Raw genomic sequence first — 23,855 nt, forward strand, 5'->3', positions numbered from 1 at the left:
ACCATATCGCCGGTATATGTACACTCCATAAAAATTTAATGTATATGTCATACTTATTTTACCTATTGTTCAATCATTCATTTAAATAATGATTCAATAATTCATTTAAATACTGTCTAGGCAATTTGTTTTATTAACTTTTTCCTTTTAAAGAAAGACTTAAAATTGAGTTCTGGGTGTGTATCATTTTCAACCAATCCAAACTCAGGCAACTTAAAGTAAAATACGGACAACTGTACCCACAGAAACAGCAAGCAGGGGTTGTAATAACACATAAAAAAAAAAATAACTAGAAGGAAGAAAATTACGGGAACAAAGAAAATGACTTTTCTAGTAAATGGAATAACACTTATTCATTGATAGCCACTCTGCGCGATTACCAATCATCAATGTCTTAAGCTCAACACATCTTTTAAACCAATTAAAAAAAAAAAAAGTCTTAACGCACTCAATTCCTTTTTTTTTTTTAATTTTCTAAATAATCCTGGCCGTCCATCAAATATATGCACACCCACTGCCACAGGAGGAAAAAAATTTAAATAAATAAATAAATAAAAACACGTGATCTTTGACGGGCCTATGGAAACCGCGCAAAACAATGAACGCCAAATGCCGACTATTCGAACAGCAGCCGGTCATCAAGGGCATTTCTGTCATTCTAAAGACAGGTTTGGATAACGTGAGCAACGCTTAGAGAGAAAAACCTTGCATCCGTCCTTGGGTGTAATTGTAGGGCTGTACGTGATATCATCACAACCGTCCGTCCTATCTCTCTTGAAATCGAGCAATGTGGCGAACAGTGCTATGAAGAGCACCAAATGATTCAAAGCATACCTCTGGCCCACACATTGGTGAGCTCCAGCTCCAAATACCAAAAAGTTCCTTTTATAGACCTGACCCTCCTGCCGCTCTTCACTAAACCGTTCAGGATCGAAGCGGTCCGGTTCACTGAAACCCTGAAAAGAAGATTCGTAAACCGAAGGAAAAACAATAGTCCCCTTGGGGATCGTGTACGATTCTGTCAATGGGAAGTCTTGAACCGCAATGTGTGGGACAAGTGTCGCCGGTGCACGGTACCTCAGCACCTCACGCGCCACCGCCTGTGTGTACTTCATCTCCCTGACTTGATCAGCCGTTATCAACTTATCAGACTCCGGTGACCAAATCCTCGAGACCTCCTCACGAACTTTGCTTAGAACATGAGGATGGGAGTCGAGAAGCGTGACAGACCACAAGAGTGAGGAAGTCGACGCGTCTTGAGCTGCGAAGAGGAAGTCAAAGAGGTGGCCAGCGATTTCATGGTCTTCGGAATGAAGCGGCGGCGGTCTCCCGGCGGCCCGGGCGGCGGCGACTTCTTTGGCCTGTTCTTGCATCCAGAAATCAATCAAACAGGAAGGCTCGCCTCCTTCAGCCATTCTAATTTTGCTTTCTCGAGTACAAACAGCGAGAGTTTGAACTAAGCGTTCGACGGCTAGCCTGGCGTTCCGAAAGGCAAACCCTGGGAGATCAATAGGGAGCTTCATTAAGCCGACGTTGAAGAGAGTGTAGTCGGATTTAAACTTGTCCCTGGCATGTTGAAGCAAATAAGGTCCCACGATAACGGTCTGAGAAGTTTCCAGATTCATATCGCGAACGAGAAGCCGGAGAGAGATGGGGGTTTTGTCGGAGGCACACATCTTCTCCCATCTCTTCAAGTGTTCGAGGATAATAATCTGCTGGAGGGAGAGGTAGGTAGAGAGGGCTCTGAGTGTAAAATTAGGGGCGATCCGACGGCGGAGATCTTTGTGGTCTTGACCGAACATGTAGATGAGATTGTGTTCACCAAATAACTTCTTTCCAAAAGGATGGCCCACAAGCAAGAAAGCGTCGGGGCGGACGTTGGAGAAAATAAGATGAGAGAGCTCGGAGCTTCGTGTGAAGACAATGAATTTACCGATCACGTAATTGGCAGAAATACCAACGCGTCGGGCAAATGCTGCTTGGTCTTCCCAGAACTTGGAGGGATTACACACCAAAGAGATAGCGTTACCTAGAAAAGGCAACACAAAAGCGGGACCGGGGAGGTGTCGTTTCTTGTTCCAGTAAGTGAACTGCTGAATTAGCAAGAGCAGAGCCAAGAAAGACATTATACATTGAGTTGGAGTGAGAGAAGACACGAGAGAGTAATAATAATCCATTTCTTTTTTTCTTTTTTCTTTTTTAAAAAAAAATTGAGTGGTGAGCAGAAAGTGAAAGGCTGTGTGTGTATCTGAGTGTATTTATTTTGTTTTGTGGAGGGTGGGGGGTGGCAGAGAGGGAGGGTAGACGACGGGGTCACTATAACAATCGTCTATGAACGAGCCAGTGAATGAATATATAGGTAAACAGATTTTGGTGGTAGTTGTCTTTGGCTTTCGTTTTTGAATTCAGAATTTCCTCGGTTTCTAGATTGAAAGTCGCAAAATTGACCTGTGAAAAACAGTAAATAGACGGGTCACGTTCAGAGTAATGGGGGTCCCTTTGTTCTACGAATACAAAATAAGACGGCGGGGAAGGGGCAAAAATGGGGCTGAGCTAGGGGCTGACGTGGCGGGTACAGCTAAGACTGGTCAATAAAATTACTGTACGCCCCCCATCCACTTGCCTTTTGCATGTTCTAATTCGATTTGTCTTTGTCCAATGTTCTCATAGGCGTCTGTTGGGCCGGGGCCCACCATTGTCAATTTTACAATGTGATTTTATCTATTTACTTAGAAAAGCTGTCATCAAACATTATGATCGCTGATCATGTCCCAAGATAGTATACATATAATTCAAATTGATAATTTATGATTTCCACTTTTTTACCTAATAATAACCATGGCTTTCAGTGTTTTTTGCTTTTAAAATTTATTTATTGTGACGACATTTTTATGTGCTAATCCTTCTCGACTCTGGTTTTTATTTATTTATGTCACATAAATTTTTTAGGCCAATAATGCATCAATGGTCGTAATCGTCACTAGCTTTGAAGTAAAACTATGTGAGCAAACACATTATTTAATGGATGCCGAGTCTGCGAGTCCCGGTCCCGGATGATGCCAGCTCTTGTCTGACTATTGAATATAATTTGGGCAAGTAGGTAAAGAAATTTGTTCTCATTTTGACATTAAGAAAATCAGAAAATAGAGATTTAATTATCGTGAGTCTAACGAAATGAATATACCCTTAATTTTATTTCAAACCTTACCCGATACATTGTTCCAATACCAAAAAACAAAAAAAAATAAAAAAATAAAAAACTTTATCCAATACATAATCCTAATTCATACTAGATAAAGCTTATTTCAAATTAAAAAAATATAGATAAATATTTAAATAATAATGCTAGAGATTCTTAACATTTAAATTCAGACTTGAGTGTCCACGCTATGTATCACTTTCACGGAACCAAGATTTTAATTTAATTTATGCTGCGTTTACTTTTTGGATTGGAGTGTGAATCCTTGGATTAGGAGTGTGGAGTGGGAGTAGGTTGTTTACTTACACTAGAATGGAAGCATAGAATAGAGATCAGAATCCAATTTATGTGTTTACTTTGTCTTGGATTAGGAGTAAATAGTTTCAAATTACAATTTTATCCTTATTTAAAGAATTATAGTTTTTAATTACAAAACTAATAAAAAATATATTTAATGAATAATATTTATTTTATTATATTTGTAAATTTATTATAATTATTAATATTCTTAATTATGAACAATAAATTATTAATTTTAATATAAAATGAAACCTTATTTTATTTTATTTAATATAATTATATTAAATTTATTATTATATAAAATAATAATATAAAATTATTTAGTACAAAATTAATATTTTCTTAGAATAAACTATTTATTATTATTAATATTAAATAAATATAGTACTATTATTTTTAAAATAAATATAATAATATTATATTTATTAATTCTCTGTTAATATAATAATATTATGTTAAAATAATTTTAACTTAGAATCAATGTAAATTATTATTTAGTTAAATATAATATTATTATTCAAATAAATATTATTTATTTTATTTTATTAATTATAAAATATTAAATTAAATTAAATTAAAAATGAAAGGATAAAAAGGGGAGAAGTGGGAGTGGATTCCCACTCCCACCTCCCCCAATGGGAGTTCCACTCCCACTCCCCACTCCAAAAATGAATGGGACCCACGGAGTGGGATTCCCAATCCGTGGCCATTTTAAACAAGTAAACGCTGAAGTGGGAGGAATCCACACTTCTCACTCCCACTCCAACAAGTAAACACAACTTTAAAGAAGATTTGAGATTACCTTGAAAGCATATCATTTAAAAAAATTTAAAAGATTGGGATTACAAACCCAAGAGTGAAAATAATTTCTCCCATGCATCCATTAGACGATGAATATAAAATTATTTATTATTCATTAATTTGACTCAACTCAAATGTTGGTATCATATTTAAACGGTTATGGCGTGCAGCAACATTCTTATGCTGCTATTATTCTAATGTTACACAATCCGTTACAACGGATAGAGAGAATTATCAATTGAGGTACGGTGCCTTTGTCCTTCGTCGTCGCTGTCCCCACGCATGGACCGACTCACGTCCCACCTTTCTAATAATGTCTAGCCCTGGACGTAAACTTCATCAACCAAATAAAGCAACAAGCATTTTCAGTGTTAGTCCATCTCAACTATCAAGTACGTCTCCCAGTCCCGGCCCTAGGCCCAAGGCCCATGGCCATGGAGTAGTAAATGCATTTGCTGGCAATGTCAATGTAGCCGTTCACTGTCCCATTTAAGATCATTTACATTCCACCAGTTGTTTAAGCAGGGAGGTTGATATGCAGTCTCAAAGACACATCATAAATTTCAAAATTAATTAAATGACATAACACGCAATGCAAGACACCAGTAATGCCATATGCTCTCAAGGCCACCTATTGTTTTTACAAAAAGCAGGAAAATAAAATCTTTTAATAGCGACAGATAAAACTATAAATTAGTTCCAAAATTGAAAAGTAACTTCAACTAACTTTAAGGAACAACTGTCCCATTCAGAATGCCCGCATAAAACAAGACAATCGGACAAACAAGACAATCGGACAAACAAGACAGCTTAAAGCCTTCTTCCTCTTCTACCACCCTTTCTGCGTGTGCTATCAGTGGGAATAGGGGTCACATCCTCTGAAATATAATACAAGCCCAGAATTAACAAACCTTCTAAATCTTAGTGGAAAAGAAAAAGCAAGACTAACACAATTTATGAGCAAAGCTGATTTCCAAAGACAAGCAGTCACTAATTTGTTACTAAAATTCACTCACAAGCAGCTCATGTAGTCTCCATGTACAAGCACATAGCTCATGAATGTTCAAAAGCATAGAAAAAGATGACTGTAATCTAGCAATATATCTCATCAATGCAGCGCAAAGGCCTTACCTATGCGACCAATTTTCATCCCAGAACGAGCAAGGGCACGAAGAGCAGACTGGGCACCTGGACCGGGTGTTTTGGTTTTGTTCCCACCAGTAGCACGCAGCTTAATATGAAGAGCAGTGATTCCAAGCTCCTGAATTATATGAATGGAACTTAGTCATGTATATTTGAAATAAAAGGTAATTATAACGAACATAAAGTCAGACTGCGAACATAAAGATGACAGCAAGAAAACTTTAAAGGGATTCATACAATCAAGAAAAGAAACAAAAGATATCAAAACCTTGCATCTGGTTGAAACATCTTGTGCTGCAAGCATGGCAGCGTAAGGAGAGGACTCATCTCGGTCAGCTTTCACCTTCATACCACCTGTGCAAAAACAGACCATAATCTTATGACAATATGCAAAAATGGAGACAATTAATTAATCTCATATGCAGGCTAAAAACACCAAAAGCTCCAACATAAGTCATGATCGTAAAATTAGAGAATTCGAGGAGAATCAAATGGATAGAAGATGACAAATCGCTACCAAGAACCAGCAAACCAAAGAGGTAATTGAATGGAATTGCACATAAGGCTTATGTCTGAAGTTCTCATTCTTGCGTGTAAGAATAGAAATTATAAGCTCACACATGCAATAGCATTCAATGAATGCAGTGTGTGCATTTAGACCAGAAGACAAAAATGTTCATTCCCGCAATGAATATGCGAGAACTACACAAACAATACCAACATCCTTAATTAACCACAGCATTGAAAAATTCTGATGCCCTTTAATCCTGAATGATGAGAAAATAACTAACCAGTGATACGGACAAGGGTTTCTCTGCCTGACAGATCAGTCACATGCTGCAGTTTCAAGCATACAAATAAAGTCAATAATAATCATCACCAATAGCTTACTGCAAAATCGGGTCAATGAACGAATACTTTTCACACTTACAATAAATGTATCATTGAACGATGCAAAGATGTGGGCAACTCCAAAGACATGCTCCCCATCTCTCACAGCAGGTCCTAGAGTCACATTCTCTTCCTTAGGCTCCCTATTCTTTCTCCTCGACTAAAGAATCAGAAACATTGTGAACACTAAACATGTTAAAGTCCGTGGAATATTTAGTTTAGCATTTACATTACACATAACCAGAAACAAATTTTCTAGCTTTAAGCTACTAAAGAAACGCCATTAACAAAAATGTTTTCCATTAAACACTTATAATACAGGCTTTCTAATAGTAAGAGAAGATTGTTTCTCCATTAGCATACAATCAAATCATCTCACAAAAAGACATTGACAAAAGGAAAGTCTGCCATAAATATAAATTTGAAACAATCAATTACATTATACTAAGACACAATAAAAGAAAAGGAATTAAATTTTCAAAAGTCGTATACCACGAGAGAAACTAATATACAGATCTAGCGTAAATTTTGCGATTTGACAAAAAAAAAAAAAAGATCGAAGATGCAAAAAAATAAACAAATGAATAAATTGGATTGAGATATGTATTTACCATGCCTGCGAAAACACGAGATGGATTGAGAAGGCTAGGGTTTGTTCCTAGACGAAAGGAAAATGTGAAAACCCTAAACAATAGACTGATGCACTCGGTCTCTCTATAGAGTTTATATGACAGGTTGGACTAGGGTTTTACAGTCCCACGAGATCCGATAGTTTTGAATTTATAAACTAGACCCATATTTATATCTAAACTATTAAAAGGCCCTTACCTTTTTTCGTTTTTGCATTTGTCGTCATAACGTTTTATAGGTTTTCCCCCCCCCCCCCCCCGAAATTGTTATAGTTTATAATTATATCATATTTACTTTAAAAATTGTAACATGCAATCCCAAATCTGCTGCAGATCTAGTTATATGTACTTCTTAATACAAACTTAGAAGTATGTCCAACATTAACAAAAAAAATTGGTATCACCATATTTAAAACAATGCATACCCATTTAAAAAGAATGATTCTCATGCCTTTAACATCTAGTCGAGTGATTTTCAAACAACTTTATTTGATTAATCACTCGAGTTTAAATCATAGAAAAATATCAAATTAAAAATGTTAATTTAAACTTTACCAACCCTCTAATTGAATTACCAAGCCCAGTGGTAGTCCTTCATAATTAAATCTACATTTAAAGGAAAAAATGACTTGTAACATAGATCTTCAAAACTTTTTGATCTTGGAGACTTGGACCATGCAAATAATATTAGAAAGTTAACAAGCATTCGAGTTTATTTTAATGCCGTGAAATAGTAGGTCACAAATTTCGGTGTCACACATTCCATTTGTTGCATGAACTAATTCACAGTTGGAAAAATCATTGTTCACCCAAAAAAATTCCAAACACGGCCGATCATGCTCCAAAGAGTTACCAACTGTAATGGCAAATTGTGCAAGAAAGCAATTTGCCAACAATAGAATGCTAATGGATACAGCTTAATCAACAATTGATAATTGTATTCAGGCATATTTGGATCAAGAGCAGTTACAGCAAACCCTCCAGTAAAAAGAGAGGAAAGAAAAAAAAAAAAAATGTATTCTATATACATGATTCTACTGCTTTCCTTTGCACATTTATGCAAGAAAATGGTAAAAAAATAAAATAAAAGATTGAACAGACAAAACAGGTGATTTGGCCGAAGAAAATTGTTGATTCTAACTCTCAAAATAATTGGAGATAGAAAGAAACTAAGTCAGAAACTATGCTGCTATAAGACCTACGTATCCAGCAAATAAAGCCAACACTGAAGATATAACATAAGCACCAGCCACAATCATCGGTTCTTTAAGCCCACACAATTCCAAGTGATGATGAAAGGGTGCCATTCTAAACAACCTGCGCCCACCTCCCAGCAGGTGCTTGGTGATCTTGAAGTACAACACCTGAAATATAATTGCAATTAATTATCAAATCCAGGAAAAGTCATGAACTTGCCAAAAATTCACCAACGCATCAATCCTTTAGACTCTAGATGACAAAAAGAACCATCTTTAAACTGCTTTGGGAGAGCAAGCATCATTAATAAACATACCTGCATGATAACTGATGATGCTTCCACAACAAAGATACCAGATGAAACAAATAATGGAAAGAACATTCCAGTACAAGCAGCCATCGAGGCTAATGCACCACCAAGGGCCAAGGATCCAGTATCACCCATAAATACAGATGCCCTGTACCGGTTGTGCAATAGAAAACCAACACATGCTCCTGCCATTGATGCTCCAAATATTGAAAGTTCTGGTTCGCAAAGTAGATTTGCAGTCAGTAAGACATAGTAACCAAAAAGGCTTGTTTAAATATTGCTAATAAGTTTCTAATATTGCAATGAAATATCATAACCCATCCTGAACTAGAATAATAATCTTAACCCTGTTATATGGGAAGCACCGTGGAGGTGATGGGACACTCTAAATAGCATGGATTTTGTTTCAACCATGATCAACAAGAAGACAAAATGAGCACACAAGGTATAATTTAATATAAATTGAAAACCATAACACATGATTACTAATAATAAAATGTCATTTTCACCCTCTAAGTGGAGAGGATCCTCATATTGTAAGTTTAAATTCATTTTTACTAACCAGAGCATATTGGAAGCACTGCAATTGACATTCCAATAAAAGCCAATGCTGCAGTTCCACCAGCCAGCCCATCAAGACCATCTGTCAAATTAACCCCATTTCCCATGGAAACAAAAGTGAAGGAAGTCAACAATAGATAAAATTTTCCCAAGAACAGAAGGCCTAATGGTGCAGGTAAAGGAACCAACATTTTCCTGCATTACAAAATGAAAAATAGATTTGAGTGAATTCATCATTCAACCAAAACTTCGCGAAAGCCCAAGCAAAAGCACGTTGGCACTACAGCTGTCATGTTAATACATTGTTTTTGCTAGACAGATTATTACATCAATTTCAGAAGCAGAACCCTGAACAATTGATTCAAAAAGCCTAAAAAAGAGTGCCAAGTAACGCTTTTGAAAGATTTTATAGATATAAGTTTATTACAAATATTCAACTCCAAATGACATAAAATCCTGTTTAAGCAGATATGGTATGACAGATACTCCGAATTTTTGTCAAATTGTTCCTATGATCAGTCTTCCAAACCATAAAAATCTTAACCATTCTATTCTAGCATAACAAGAGTTTCAACCCACACCATGATTTCTCATATGAGAGTTAAGAAATTTTGGCACATGCTAAGCTCAGCCCATCAGACAATCTATACTTCAATTTGTGATATCCTAAAACCTCTGCAATATTGAACAAAACTTGGTACTCTGTGGCAAGTTTGTCAAAACAAGAATAGATATGTGAGTTACCATCAGATAAATGTTGATCAGATTAGTTACAAGAAGCTATACATGCCATAAGGAGACGGTATGCTTGTAGCATCCAACCAAAATGAAAACCACGTCCCAACTGCTACCTGTAAAGTATCATGGCTCAGGATTATTCAAAAAATAGCTAACAGAAATTCTTCACACAATTAGCAAGAAAGCAGCAATGGAAAAACTTTTACCTCCAAAATTAATCTTGACCATGCAGACAACCCACTACTATGATTCTTTACGAGGCATATCACGTCATCAATTAGCCCAATTAGAGCAATTGCTAAAGTTGCTGCTGATGCTCCAGAAACTTGAAGAGATGAAAAACCAACTGTGGCTATTGTAACAGCTATGCCAATTGGAACAAAAAATAGTCCACCCATTGTTGGCGTTCTGCCTTTCCTGGAGTGCCTAGCAGGCCCTTCTTTTCTGATGATCTGACGAATCTTCAGACTTTTGAGCAATGGGACGCATATATATCCTGCGCAAGAGACTAAAACTGCTGAAATAAAAAAGGGACGGGTCAAGTAAAAGGGTGCCAAGGGCAGTCTGACAATCTTCCATGCACACCAATCCACAAATAGAAGCAGCACAGTCAAGAAGGTTATCAGTCCAAGATTGATAAATAACCCAAGTTTGATCCTGCAATTACAGTAAGTAAAAGATCAAATCATACCTAGAAAATACAAAAGGTATAACCCATCTCATAAAGTTAAGATGTATAATGTTTTGCATGAAACATGGAAGCAGTTCAATATCAAAAATAATAATAATAATAATAAAAACAACAACAACAACTGATCTGACACACTTGCCTGTGTCTTCTACGTGCTCTCCCAATCATAGCAAGCCTATGAGCAGTTAGTGTTAGAGCGTCATTATTTGACACAAAAACACTAGGCAAGTCAGTATCAGAAATAGAATTCAATACAATTTCTCCATCACTCTCTTCTCCTTCACTGGAGGAAACCATGTACCCAACAGTGCCCTCATCGTCACTCCAGTTATCAAACGAAGCAATATCAAAATCCTAGAAAAAAACAAAAAAAATAATAAAATAAAAAGTAAAAATAAATTGAAGTCCCAAAACACAGGATTATTCTTTCATGTTTTGTAAAGCCTCATTTCATTTAAATACACAAAGCGTTGTTTAAATTAATAAATTAATACGTCGTTGAAGGCTCCAACTTGAACAGCGGTATATTGCAATTGATAACCGTGTGTTCTGCTGACATTTGATTTTGATCCATTTAACTGCACAAAGCCAAGAAACAGATAAGCAGTCATCAAACAGTAACCAAATGAACCTTTCGATATGAAACAAATAATTAAAATCTAAAACCAATTTCCAGTTATCTAATAAAAATGGATGATCTAATAAAAATAGAGAGGTCAAACGAGTGAGAAACATGATACCTCGGGAGAGAGAGACCCCGAACGGAATCGGCAAGAAGTTTTGGCTACAATTAAAGAAGAGCTTCGGCGAGCTCGAAAGTGGCCAAGATGTGATTGTGAGTGACGCTGAAATGACGAACAAGATCGCATGATTACTTAATAATGATTGGACTGCTAGAAGACACAATCGAAGTGGAGAGTATTCGCAACAGAACAAAGTTAATTAAGATGTTGCTGAAGGAAGTTGGAGTTGGCGAAACAGAACAGACGAGGCAAGGCCGTTCAAGGAAAGAAAAGTATATTCGAGCCAGGAAACGGTTTATTTACATATAAAATATATAGTGTAAAATACTCTGCTTCTTAAATGATCAAAAGCATTAGTTAAAATAAGACATACCTATTATGTTGTTAAAACGGTGGAGGGAAGAAGAGAAAGCAGGCGCTCGCTTTACTTTGGAATCCTCGGAACAACATTGTGTTTGTGGTCCACTTAATTTTTATTTATTTATTATATTTATTCAATTCAATGTTAGATGGACAGAGATATGAATATTACTCTTTTAATTTTACAACTCTTGTTATTGAATTAAGTAGATGTAAATAAATAATGAAACAATTAAGTTATTTTTTTTAAAGCTGAAATTTTAAATTGATGGAACCCGAACGTGATTATTCAAGAGGATACATACATATACCCTTAATGCAAAGAAATGAGGCCCATGGGGCTCAACTCATGAGTCATGCCCTCCTGAATGTGATTGTGTGTCGGAACATTTGTTTTGATATCACGTCTCGTCCCTCATATGGAAGGAAACTTTTGGAATCCACCACTAGGATCGATTAGTGAAGAATAAACTTGGTTAGCGTAATTTCTAAAGCCAAACAAACTACTACTATTACTACTACTATTATTATTATTATTTGTGAATGGTTTTGTTCACTACAGACTATAAAGTATGGCATGGCATTTTACATTTTAAAGTTAGTTGATTCAGGTAATGGAATCTATTATTAAGGCCCCAACCCAACATAGTCATATGAACCAGCCAGAGGTTTTAGTTTCCACACAAGCAAATATTTTTAAAATATATGTAAAAATACAAAATAATATCGAAAACATCCAAAATATTGCATGTATAACTCAGATCGCTACTTCATGAGCTAATTGAAATCACAATACCCAGAGAGTTACAACCCCTGTCATGGCAAGAACATTCAAACCAAGCCCAATTTCCACGTCTATACAACGTACATATAAAATACAATAGATGAAGGGACCATATCACGTGCTAACTCTGATTTGAGATAGGAGGCCGACCTCGTCCCATTGAGAATCCTCTGGTTCCATCAGGCATTCTAGGGCCAGGAGGTGGCTTCGTCGGTTCAAGAGCATGAGAAGATGTAGTCCCATGGCCTGCCGCGGATGAGATAGTCAATTGAGTCACATGAAAAACATAAATTTAAAAAGATGGGATAGGAAAAAGAACCAAAACCACAAGCAAATGCACTGGTTGGTTTAAATACCCAGGCCATTGGGCCCACCCCGGTATCTCTGTCTCCTTGATCGTCCTCGATTTCTTCCTTTCTGCCCATCATTTTTCTCCTTGGAATTGGATAAGTGCTCTCCCTCCTGAAAAGAATAAAGCAGCAACACATAAAAATCTTTATCTGGCTTTTACTCTCATCCGATCATTGCTTATTCCTCTTCTCATGTCAACATGAAAATGAAAATAAATAAATAAATAAAAATATAGAGCTTTGACAAAATATTCTACAACAGTTTAAACTCTTACCATTCATATTATCATATGTCAATCAACAATAAGCTCTCAACAGCACAGCTTTAAATCAAATAGAAAATACCAATAATTTCATAAAATAGCATGTTAAAGGACTTGCCTCTTCGTCAGGTGTATCATCATAACGATCATTCGAGTTTTGATGCTCCTCGTTGCCAGCTGGATCAGAAGTTCGACCACTGTTGTTCTTCTCATAATCAGATCCCCTCCAGGCTTGCCTTCTCTGCCCATAATTTCCCTGTAACAGGTGACCTAAGATTAGCTCCTGTTAACTACGCAAGAGGATATAAGGAAATAAGGTTAAATTACCATTCTCTTAAGAAGCTTGACCCGCAAGCCATTTCTCCAGTCCTGTTCATCATTCAAAGTAGCCACCTGATCCAAACACAGGTCAACCTTTAAATTAATAAACTAACATCATAAGCAAAATGCAGTGTAATTGTGAATGTTTACTTGATACTCACAGCTTTCTCAGCAGCCTCCACAGTCTCGTACTCCACAAAAGCATGTAACTACAGACAGAAAGCAGAACACTACATAAACTGGATCAACAAAATCAAGCTACTACTACAAACACCAGTTATCATCACCTTTTTTATCAACAAAAGTTTTAACAGATTATTATAGCAAGTTAACTGTTCACATCTGTCTTCTAATCCTTTTCAAGGGGTAATGATTAAAATCATAACACCCTTTATCCATTTCACAACAGTTACAGTTTACCACCAGCCAAAGGCACATGTGGACATCTCCATAACCATAGCAATGACTCCCAATCCAGTAAAACAAATGGCAGCCAGGAATAAATCAATTTTTAGTGAAGAATGCAGTAAATTAATCATAGTGTAATACAAAACCTTTCACCTAAAACATTGTCTATATCAGTTCCATACCTTATTACTAACCAAGTACTCATATTTGCTGCTTTTTTTTGACTCTTCCACAACATTTGGATCACGGATGCAGATGCTTTTTATTCTGAAAAAAAAGAACTATACAATCAAATCGAAAAAAGAAGAAAAATAGCTCACTGAATAAAACTTTGTAAAGGAACAATTTTTTTTTTTTTTTTTTCATTTTACTTTAAAAACAAAGTACATACTTTCCAGCTTCTGCAAATATTCTCTGCATGTTCTCTACCGAGTGATCCTCAGGTAGATTCTCTACCAAAACAGTGAATAACTAGGGTCCACAAATTAGATGCTATAAATTTATCAAATTAACATAAGAATGAAACAATCAAGTTCATGCAATTCATTACCTTAGGATCCCTGACTTCAGTGACTGGCAGAGGATTAAGGCGCTTTACCTTCTTCCCATTTGAACTCACAACCTTTAATTTTTATTTTATTTAAAAAGGGAAATTAGGAAATAATTAAAGAATAAACACCCTTTACATCATAGTTAACTGGAATCATTGAATTATTAAGAAGCTACCATTAACATCTGCCTCAACGCAGAAGGCACAAGTGACGTTGCATTTTATCACTTCAGATATGTAGATAACATCAACACCCTAATCATTATTATTGCAAAGGAAAGAAGCAGCTTACAAGCAAGGATGATTCCCTGAGTGCAGCCACTATCCATGCATGGTTTCGGGTAAGCCTCTTCAATTTCCTAAAAGAAGCAATAACTGATATTGGAACTGCAAGAAAGACAAACCATAAATATGAAAATAGAGTTATAGGAAAAGATTGATACAGGTATTCCTAATTTCCCATCATATAAAAAGATAGATACAGGTTTGAAAACTTTAAGCAGTTAGGAAGCTTTAAAATAAACGTAAATCATTTTAGCCTCATAAGCATGCAGCCCAAAGAAACCATCCAATAACACAGGAGCTAAAGAAGAATCAAAAGATGGAAACAAGATATGTATAAAGATTCCGGTGTATATTCTATTTTGGATTCTACAACTAAGGATCAAAGAAAAATCAGTACTTTGTCATGGGCACAAAACCAATATCCAAATCAAACAAACCCGAATCTTAGCTATCAGTAACATGTACCGAGAAAGTGACAAACTAACCGAATCCTTGGGTTATTAAAATAATTCTACCATTTGGAAAAGTGGATACATTAGAGTAGGCATTATCAATTCTTCCCATTACCCAAAATATCAGGTAAATAACAGAAATAGTTCAAATCGCAGTAGAATGTAAAGAGAGAGGAAAGTTCAGAATAAAAATATTTCAGTCTAGATGGCCAGTTTCTGGAACCATCAACAATACATGTCAAAATGCAGGTAAAAAGACCACATAATATGTTAACAAAGTAACAACTTTATTAATATCCATGAACAAGGTTAAAGGAACCTAAAGAATTCCTCAAATAGAGAAGGAATCAGACAGCGGTCAATTGCATAGTCATTCAGATTGACACCCAAAAGCTCGGCACAGCGAAATGGCTGCACCAGGAAAACATCCAGGCTAGCCAATCTGTCATAAGTACCTGCTTTACTTCATCACCTTCATCATCTCTATTCTACAAAATATTTCCCAGATTTAATTTTGCACTAAAAGCCATATTGATTGTTTTCAACTGATCCATCTTTATTCTCCAAGTTAAATTATTATTTTGCATTTTAGTTAGTTTGGAAATCCATAGTTTCTGAAAAACAAAACAGCAGGAGCATTAGTTTCTCTAACAATGTACCAGATAGATGTGGCAAGTTTCTTTTATTCTACCGCACATTGAATAGCAAGTTGGAAACTTAACCAATTTATAGGTCAGCAAACCATAAATCCTACTTCCCCAGAAAAATCACGCCCTTACTCCATCATAGATAACATATTGTAGTTCATCATAATTTCCATGCACTTAAAACTGTTAACACATCATTCGTATGGGAAGTGGAAATTGTCAGTGGAACTCACAGCAGTACAAATTTAAGAGACCTTTCAATAACAACTTATTTGAGCTTAACACTACATACCATTACTTAAACAATTCTCAACACATACAGTTTGATGTTTCAAGAGTTGAAAACACAAATACATGGCAGAGTACTTACCGAAACCTTCTTTATTCTTTCTAATCAAATTCATCATATACTTATCAGTTGGCAAATTCTCATCACTAAAATAGTATTCCACCTGCAACACAATAAACAAACTCGTGTAGGTTGCGTTTGAGAATTCAAATAAAAGTATCAAAACGAAACCTAATGACAACATAATTCATTGCCAACACAATTAAAAAAGCGTTTCCATCAGCAAACACAGACACCTAAAGGGAAACCAAAAAAGAAAAAAAAGAAGGAACAGTAATTAGAAAAACACGCTAGCACTTTAATAAATACCTGCTTAATGATCCTTTGTTTCAGATCATCAGTGAGAACAGCTGGAGTAGAGGAGTTCTCGTGATCTTTAATCGGATCCTCGCAGTGGTCGTGATCATGATCGTCATCTGACGGTGGAACTGGAACATCAGGGATGTCGTGCTCGGGTGATCCAACGGGAGAGAAATCTGGATCGAGCCGAGGAGACGGTGGGTTCGAATCCACGGCCGGGATGGCGGTGGTAGAGGTGGGACCCTCTAAGCCGTCCATTTTCTGGGGACGGAAGGAGAGGGGTAGAGGACGAAGAAAAGAGTATTGAGGCAAGAATAGGCTGAAATGAGATTCCCTTTAGGTAAAACCCCTCCCGCCCATTCTTCTTTCTTCTCCTGCTCTCTCTCTCAAGTTGCTTTTCTAACCTCTGCTCCCTCTTATAGGACTCATGGGCATCTTCGTTATTTCACCATCCTTGAGTTGAAAATTTTTGGCAATTGCTGATGCGACGACGTCTCTTCTTCCCATTCAAACGATGTCGCTTAAGAAGTTTGAGCTTTTAAGTCAAGCAGATTAAATGATTAATCTAATTAGTAATTACATCTTATCATTAAAAAAAAAAAATAGTAATTACATCTAATTTTTAACCAAATTTCTATTTATTCATCATCAAAAGATTGTTATTTCATATGCATTGAAGAATAAATTTTAATTGAATTTTTAGATGAAAATTCAATTTTCATTTCTATCAATGAGTAAAATCTTGTACCTTGGTAGTACAAGGAAATTCACCATTTTCGGTCATTTTGCAGCCAAGTATATGGTTACGCGTTTTATATTAAAGGAAAAAGTACGATCGTATAACAAGATTCTAAGGAATCAAGAATACAGGCATGTAGTAAGATCATGAAATGAAAAGGGTCCTTATTGGGTGGAGAAAGAATATTTGACCTTGTGTTTGTTTTACAATAGGAATTTGGATGCACTCATATTGTGGCAAATTGATGCACCTAATGTATTTACCAGGAAGCAAAGTTAAAGTGCAGTAAGATAAAGCGAAGATACTTTCTCATAGCAAAGCTCTCATACAACATAGACATGGGATTATGGTTTTAACATTAACACTCCATGCCAGACCTATTAAACCATGCTTAATAACAGTACACAATTGCTTGCCAATCTAAAACAAAACTAAAACAAGCAACCAAAAGCCATCCCCAACGCCTAATCCCAACCTAAAACAGAACTAAAACAAGCAACCAAAAGCCAACCCCAAGGCCTAATCCCAATTGTCCAAATACAATTCTACTAGAACCTGAAAACCACACCCTCACGTCATCCACAACCGGACCACATAATGAGCTCATGTCATCTGTTCGTGTATTGTAATACACGCTGTAGAATGCAATACGTGTTCTATCAGCTTTGGCAGTGAAATTCACATTAGCATCATGGAAGGTCGAGTTAGCATCCTCTGTGTAATGTACTATTTGGGCTTGATCCCCAGCAAATGCCATGACTGCAAGTGGTTGCTTGCATTTGTCCCCAGCGTGGCCTAAAGAAAATGTCAAGCTGTAATCCTTGTTTGCCATGGTTTCAACCATTTGAGAGATAATGCCTTCCTTCCCTGAGAGTAATTCGATGGCACGTTTTCCTTGGGGGACTGAGTAATGGTAGGAGTCGATGTAACGGACAGCTCTGTTTGATTCAACAATCCAACCAGGCAATGAGGATGTCTCTTCATCGAGGTTGGTGGGAAGCAAGACTCCTAGCGATACATTTCTAAACATCCACGGACCTTCTTCAAAATCGCCATTGACTACAGCATTGTCTGCGAAGATTGTAGCAATGGGAATGAATATTAGAGAATTATATCAACAATGCTGTACATTACATCCCAATTCAGTTTTTGAATTTAACTACTACTTTTATCCAATAAAACATAATTTAGCTGGGAGCGATTCTAAGCAACAATTGACAAACTTTCCGTTAAGGGCAAAATCTTTCATTTAAGGGATTACAAATTGGGAAGTGTCTGAATTTCTATCTACAAAACCAAACTTATTTTTTTAATTTTTTAATGATTCTTTTTTTTATTGCAACAAGGCCCCTTTGTCAATTATTATGCGACAAAGTTAAATAGTTCTCTATAATAAAAAAATGGTAGAGTTCAGTAATTTTTCTTTTAATTCCTTATTGAAGTTCATGTTAAATATAGGGGGTTGAATGATTGGGTGCGTATTTGTTTTAAGGGGGGAAGGAACACATACAGAGACAGATATATATTTCTACAACAAGACGACTACACTATCTACATGAGCAAAAAGAAAAAAAAAATCTACCTTCATCTAAATTATATGTACGACAACTCTGAAAATACAATAGTAGCAACCCACCACTCGGCATTAACCGGAGTTGATTATTTTCTTCTTCTATGCACCTAGAGGCCCTCTACTTACTGATTATTCTCTTAATCCTGTTTTTCAAATTAATCCTGCTTTGCCATTTACCAAACATTTATTATTTTAATTAAAGCCATCAAGCATTGAATTCTTTGGCACACCCCCACTTTAATATATCGAGACTCCCAAATGAAAAATGCCCATCCCGGGGCCCCCTGCTTTGGATGCTGAGTAAAAAAAAGCATCAGCTCCATACCCTCCCCGCCAGGGTCCAGGGCCTACAGACACAAAAGAATATAATAAAATAATAGAATTTACCTTTGGGCTTATCAGGAGCGAAAAGCTTCTTGATCGCAATATCATCAATGATGGGCCCACAAGTGGGGTCATCTTCCATGCCCGGGTTCTTAAAAAGAAGCTTCACATTGTCGTCTTCTGCCTCAAAAGCCCACGCGTACGGGTCCCACCCTTGCACGTTATACAATGTCTGCAGGTCTATGGTCTGTGATGCAGGTGGCACGGACACGTTCAGCGACTCCAGCTGCGCGCACGTGCGCGCCGCACTGAACGTAACGGAATACGTAGACCCTTTTTCAACTTTCACTTCCTGGCTGATCTCCGCATCGTTGCCTAATCTAACAGCGTGAGAACCCTGTGGCACAATGAGGATCATCCCACCTTGTTTTTGCCCAGATGAGACCAGCTCTACGGTGCCGTTTAATTTCCAGCTTGGAATCTCTGTGGGCCCATCTGCTATGGACTCACTCGGGAAGCCGTGCGACGGGGATGTCTCAAAATCGCCATTAGCCACTAAACCTGCATGCAATATGAGGAAAGAATACATATTAGTATTCTACTTTTCTTTTTCAGATTAGCAAAAATACTAAATCTATATCCAAAATTTGGTTCGAATTTCTCCATTAGCTAATCAATTTTAAGATGAAATATTCTCTTATTAAATTTATGTTGTGGGAACCAACGGTCTACAAAAATAGGGTCACATATTATCAACGTGCTAACAAAAGAAAAAATTTGGACCTTGATGTGGAAACGATGAAGGATTGTACAATTGTGTAATGGGTTCACCTATCATAATAATGGACCCATGTACTAGTGCCGCACCAAACACTGAAGAAGCTTGGCACCCGTTTTTTGAAAATGAGGCAGCTAGGAATTACAGGTTAGGAGCCTAGCAAAGAGAGAATAGGACTATTTTGTTCCAACATAGTGTCAGAAGCACTATACAAAATCATTCTTAATGCATTAATTTTAGTCAAAAAAGTCTACAGCGAACAAGATATTAAGAGATCGAGTCCCCTCACAGCAAATTTGTAGGAACAACAAACCCAGTGGATAACCTTATCTACGTACGGGCCTCAGAACTTTAGAAAGCGCACCCGCACAAAACTAACAACGCATTATCAAGAAAATATTAAGAAGTGGATAGCAATAAAGAAACAATAATAAAGCTATTTAGTCCAATCTGTCATCTGTCAAAGCTATCGGACGAAATACGAAAATACTGTGTACTTAAAAATGGAAAGAGGATAATAAAGAAAATAACTTAAGGCGCGAGAATGAGACGAGACTCGTCCAATCCAACTTGGACCAAGAAGCCGCGTTTACCGCGTGGACCCCACGATTTTATTGTTCAGCTTTGGCCCATATTTTCAACATAAGTCCTTTCCGCGCTTGACTACTGAGTGGAAAATTGCTTTTTACCTTTGACAAAACATGAGTTGAAAAACGCGAGAAGGGAAGGGGTGCATCAACTCCCAAAAATCGGTGATAAAAATATATATTGTATAGCCGGCTCCCTTCTCTTGACGAAAAGAACCCCTGTCGTTTTGTAGAAATTAGGAAAAGGTCTCTTCATTTTTATTTTTACGCAGGCGGGAATGTGCTGCACTAAAGTCAAATCGCCCACCTTAGGGCTTAGGGCTTAGGGCTTATAGAAGGAAGAGAAAAGTGAATCAACATGGTCCATGTTAACTCTGTCACCCACCACACCACACCTTCAATGCATCATTCTCCTTTCCTCTTTATGTGTATCGCAGCATGCCCGTGATTCAAGTTGTAATGCTAGTACTATTAGTAGCATTCTATTTTAGACATGAACAGAAGCTTGAGGTAATATCAATGCAAATCAATGGTTGATTAAAGTCCGGCAAAACTAGCCGGGTTGAAAAGCTTTCTGCAGAATGCTGAAAGGTGGGGTGCACTAAAAATGCTATTTTCACCAACATCGTAGACGATGTAGGCTACAAAATATAAGCGATTAAAGAGTAAAAAACCAACAATCGAAGAACACAATAAACAAACAGATGGAGAATCAGCAAACTTCAAACAGCAAGAGGAATAAAGGGAATGCTTTGCTAACTCATCAGATTATATGATAAAGGAGCTCCGCGAAACACTCAATGGTGGTGGAGCCGACAATTTTGAAGACTCGGAGACCATAACATAATTGCTATTGAAATATTTTAAATCACACATACTATCATTTTTAAAAAAAAGAATTAAAAATAAAATAAATAAAAATCCCACAAAGTCGGTCACTCAAACATAGAACTACGCAAATAACTTTAAATAAAACAATAGCATCGTTAGGGCCTCCCATCCCAGCAAAATATGCACTTTCATCAACAAATTTGGCATAACAAATAATAATGCATAAATAAAAATGGATGTTTTAGAAGAGTGGCAAGCAACTGGTGTTTGGCCAATGACCAAGTTCAACTAGTATATTTAGGTGATTTCTGAGACACAAAGTCACAAATGCAGAAAACTTTGGAACGTAGAACATAACGGCAAGAAATTTAGCTAAAATATCATATCGCTCATGTTTTTTTTTTCGGTATTCGTACTTTACAACATGCTCTTGACCACTTGACCCACATTGATAAACTAACCAATTAGAGAAAGAGAAGGCACAGTGAATATCAGATCTCAGAAATAACAAAAACCCAGAACGCATAAATCTCGTAGAAATGGAGGCACACAGAAGCAATAACAATTAAATAAGGGGGAAAAGGCCGCACTTTCCAATTTTGGATGAATAAATACCAAAAGTAACAACAAATCTCATCTAAGCAATAGATAGAAAATGCTGAAATGTAAGTGTACGAACAGTTAAAAGGAGTGAAAACATACCATCTTCGGCTAGGATTGAAGAAGCCAAATGAGCAACAACAAACATAAACAGAGAAACCCATCTAGTTATTGAAGAGCTTTTCACCATTTTCTCGGCCATATTTCTCACTGCTCAACTCTCTCTCTCTCTCTCTCAGTAGCTGCTGTGTGTGCACTCTGTTTTGAGGCAGAGAAAAAAGAGGCAGTAGTGTCCTTATATTTATGCAAGATTCCGGTTCTGTCGTCTTTACTCTTTAAATTAAACTAGCTGTTAACTTTATTTAATCGGCATTACTTTTTCTGTGATTTATTCCACAAAAACAAAAAGGGCTCCTTTAATTTTTCGGCTTCAAGAATAATTGAAAAAATTGTCTTCCTGGTGTTTCCCACCACTCTTATATTTTATTTAACTATTTTTTAAATATTATTATTACCATTATTTGCTTTCATTGCGGGTTTTGATAATTGTGTTGTCGCGGCGGGCCCAGTGCACCGCCGTGGCGCCGTACACATTTGTCCAATCCGATTCATTCATAGTAACTGGCCTTCTGGTGATTTTGTGTAACAGCTGCTTGGATTATTACTAAAGTTCGGCTATTATTAACGTGCAAAAATGATCGGGTGGGTGTTATCGCGCACTTTGTTATGAATAACCGGTCATGTGTCATCTTATTATTAGTCGAGCTGTTAGATGCCAACCAATGATCAAGTTACACACATGCGTGACGTGCGCATCTAATCAGTTCTCTATTAAAGTGTTTAACAAATGTTTATATATGTGGTCTTATAAGTTAAATTATGAATTATTATGTAATTTCTTAAATTAGACATATAAATTATTGGTATGATTTATCAAACTTTAAGTACATTTTTATTTTATTAGACTGAATTAGGTAATGATAAGACATTATATGATTGGATTGGACCGAAAAATATTTAAATATTGTTTGGGACTGCATCTAAGCGAGTGAGTTAACACAACTTAGCTGCATGACAGCTAAACCATAATGTATTAATTAGGATATAATTTCTCATAGCATATATAATTAATTTTAAAATTGAATGTCTTAAAATATAATAAAATTTTAAACAAATATATTAAAATTATTATATTTACAAATGTCATCAACTTTTACCCCCTACAAATAGTGATTTATTAAACACACAACAATAGTTGTAGTTTTTTTTTTTATTATTAGCAGTTCTAACTTCAAACTTGATCTGAAACAAGCCCTTAATAATAATGTTATGCTTAAAGTAGTATAAACTTGAATTTAATTAGAGATTGACAACAAATTTCAGTACGGTACCCTATTCAAAATTAAGGGTTAAGAGTCTAATTATGACTCAAGATATTAAAGTCTGACCCTATCAGATTCATAATTAAAACTTTACTAAAAAGTCCTAACTTAACCCTTATCCAATAAATTATTATTATATTAAAAAACAAAAACACAAAACATACACATTACATTTTTGTTTTTCAAAATACTTGAACTATTTAAATACTTTGATATGTAACTAAAAAAAAAAGTCATTGTCCATGCCCACTGGTCGCTGTAGTACTATGACTAAAGCGTTTTGTTTTTCTCTATCAACTGGTGGTGACCGCATTGGGCAACTCAAAACAAATATTTATTAATTATTTTTTAAAAAAATTTATTAAAATAAAAAAGGTCATAGGGACGGATTTTTAAAAGATCATTTTTTTTTTTTTTTTTAGTCATAAGGTCGGGTTAGTATTCAGCCAATCCTATCCAAACTTGGCTATTATAATATTAGATTTGACTGAAAGTATAATTTTATTATTAGATAAACAAAATATCAAAATATTTTATCATGTTTATTTAATTATGAAATCAGTTGAAATGAATGCAAAAAAAAAAAAATTCTAAATAAAAATTCAAAATTAATTACAATATTCATTCTACGGACTATTAAATATTTAAGATATGTTTGCTGAAAATAATACATATTTTTAAATGTAACAATTAATTCTATTTTACATTTATTATTTTTTATAATGTAAAATATGATTTTTTTTAATTAATATTTTAATAAATATGTTAT

General features: G+C 35.9%; 5 protein-coding genes across 11 annotated transcripts; all 5 read right to left on the reverse strand.

Moving 5' to 3' along the window:
* Positions 1-304: 304 nt before the first annotated feature.
* On the reverse strand, positions 305-2,378 carry LOC102618952 (cytochrome P450 710A1-like). Its single transcript, XM_006467421.4, has one exon. The coding sequence runs from the start codon at positions 2,175-2,177 to the stop codon at positions 654-656; it is 1,524 nt and encodes a 507-aa protein (XP_006467484.1). The 5' UTR covers positions 2,178-2,378; the 3' UTR covers positions 305-653.
* A 2,016-nt stretch (positions 2,379-4,394) lies between these two features.
* On the reverse strand, positions 4,395-7,113 carry LOC112495483 (40S ribosomal protein S14-3-like). Of its 2 annotated transcripts, none has more exons than XM_052435418.1 (6): positions 6,946-7,113; positions 6,375-6,494; positions 6,235-6,280; positions 5,712-5,797; positions 5,432-5,561; positions 4,395-4,634 (listed from the first exon to the last, which is right to left on the reverse strand). In XM_052435418.1, the coding sequence occupies exons 1-6, from the start codon at positions 6,946-6,948 to the stop codon at positions 4,618-4,620; spliced, it is 402 nt and encodes a 133-aa protein (XP_052291378.1). In that variant the 5' UTR covers positions 6,949-7,113; the 3' UTR covers positions 4,395-4,617. The 2 variants fall into 2 exon arrangements, with proteins under 2 accessions (XP_052291378.1, XP_006467483.1); XM_006467420.4 differs by lacking the exon at positions 4,395-4,634 and adding an exon at positions 4,837-5,178 and having other exon boundaries at positions 6,946-7,112.
* A 761-nt stretch (positions 7,114-7,874) lies between these two features.
* Positions 7,875-11,727, reverse strand: LOC102618006 (phospho-N-acetylmuramoyl-pentapeptide-transferase homolog). 5 transcript variants are annotated; one of them, XM_025095718.2, is made up of 9 exons: positions 11,577-11,727; positions 11,201-11,305; positions 10,955-11,038; positions 10,600-10,814; positions 9,976-10,426; positions 9,818-9,882; positions 9,033-9,226; positions 8,477-8,685; positions 7,875-8,327 (listed from the first exon to the last, which is right to left on the reverse strand). In XM_025095718.2, exons 4-9 carry the CDS (start codon positions 10,755-10,757, stop codon positions 8,145-8,147), a joined length of 1,260 nt encoding a protein of 419 aa, XP_024951486.1. In that variant the 5' UTR covers positions 10,758-10,814; positions 10,955-11,038; positions 11,201-11,305; positions 11,577-11,727; the 3' UTR covers positions 7,875-8,144. The 5 variants fall into 5 exon arrangements, with proteins under 5 accessions (XP_024951486.1, XP_024951489.1, XP_024951488.1 ...); XM_025095721.2 differs by lacking the exon at positions 11,201-11,305 and having other exon boundaries at positions 10,973-11,038; positions 11,577-11,723; XM_025095720.2 differs by lacking the exon at positions 11,201-11,305 and having other exon boundaries at positions 11,577-11,720.
* Positions 11,728-12,289: 562 nt separating this feature from the next.
* Positions 12,290-16,672, reverse strand: LOC102617721 (la-related protein 6A). Its single transcript, XM_006467416.3, has 11 exons — positions 16,282-16,672; positions 15,994-16,075; positions 14,532-14,626; positions 14,240-14,311; positions 14,081-14,160; positions 13,872-13,956; positions 13,443-13,490; positions 13,288-13,353; positions 13,079-13,216; positions 12,704-12,809; positions 12,290-12,593 (listed from the first exon to the last, which is right to left on the reverse strand). The coding sequence occupies exons 1-11, from the start codon at positions 16,528-16,530 to the stop codon at positions 12,469-12,471; spliced, it is 1,146 nt and encodes a 381-aa protein (XP_006467479.1). The 5' UTR covers positions 16,531-16,672; the 3' UTR covers positions 12,290-12,468.
* A 630-nt stretch (positions 16,673-17,302) lies between these two features.
* On the reverse strand, positions 17,303-22,111 carry LOC102617237 (protein DUF642 L-GALACTONO-1,4-LACTONE-RESPONSIVE GENE 2-like). 2 transcript variants are annotated; one of them, XM_006467414.4, is made up of 3 exons: positions 21,807-22,111; positions 18,972-19,469; positions 17,303-18,082 (listed from the first exon to the last, which is right to left on the reverse strand). In XM_006467414.4, exons 1-3 carry the CDS (start codon positions 21,904-21,906, stop codon positions 17,487-17,489), a joined length of 1,194 nt encoding a protein of 397 aa, XP_006467477.1. In that variant the 5' UTR covers positions 21,907-22,111; the 3' UTR covers positions 17,303-17,486. The 2 variants fall into 2 exon arrangements, with proteins under 2 accessions (XP_006467477.1, XP_006467478.1); XM_006467415.4 differs by lacking the exon at positions 21,807-22,111 and adding an exon at positions 19,692-19,907.
* Positions 22,112-23,855: the final 1,744 nt, after the last annotated feature.

Source organism: Citrus sinensis, chromosome 2 (genome assembly GCF_022201045.2).
Source record: "Citrus sinensis cultivar Valencia sweet orange chromosome 2, DVS_A1.0, whole genome shotgun sequence".
NCBI classification, from domain to species: domain Eukaryota; kingdom Viridiplantae; phylum Streptophyta; class Magnoliopsida; order Sapindales; family Rutaceae; genus Citrus; species Citrus sinensis.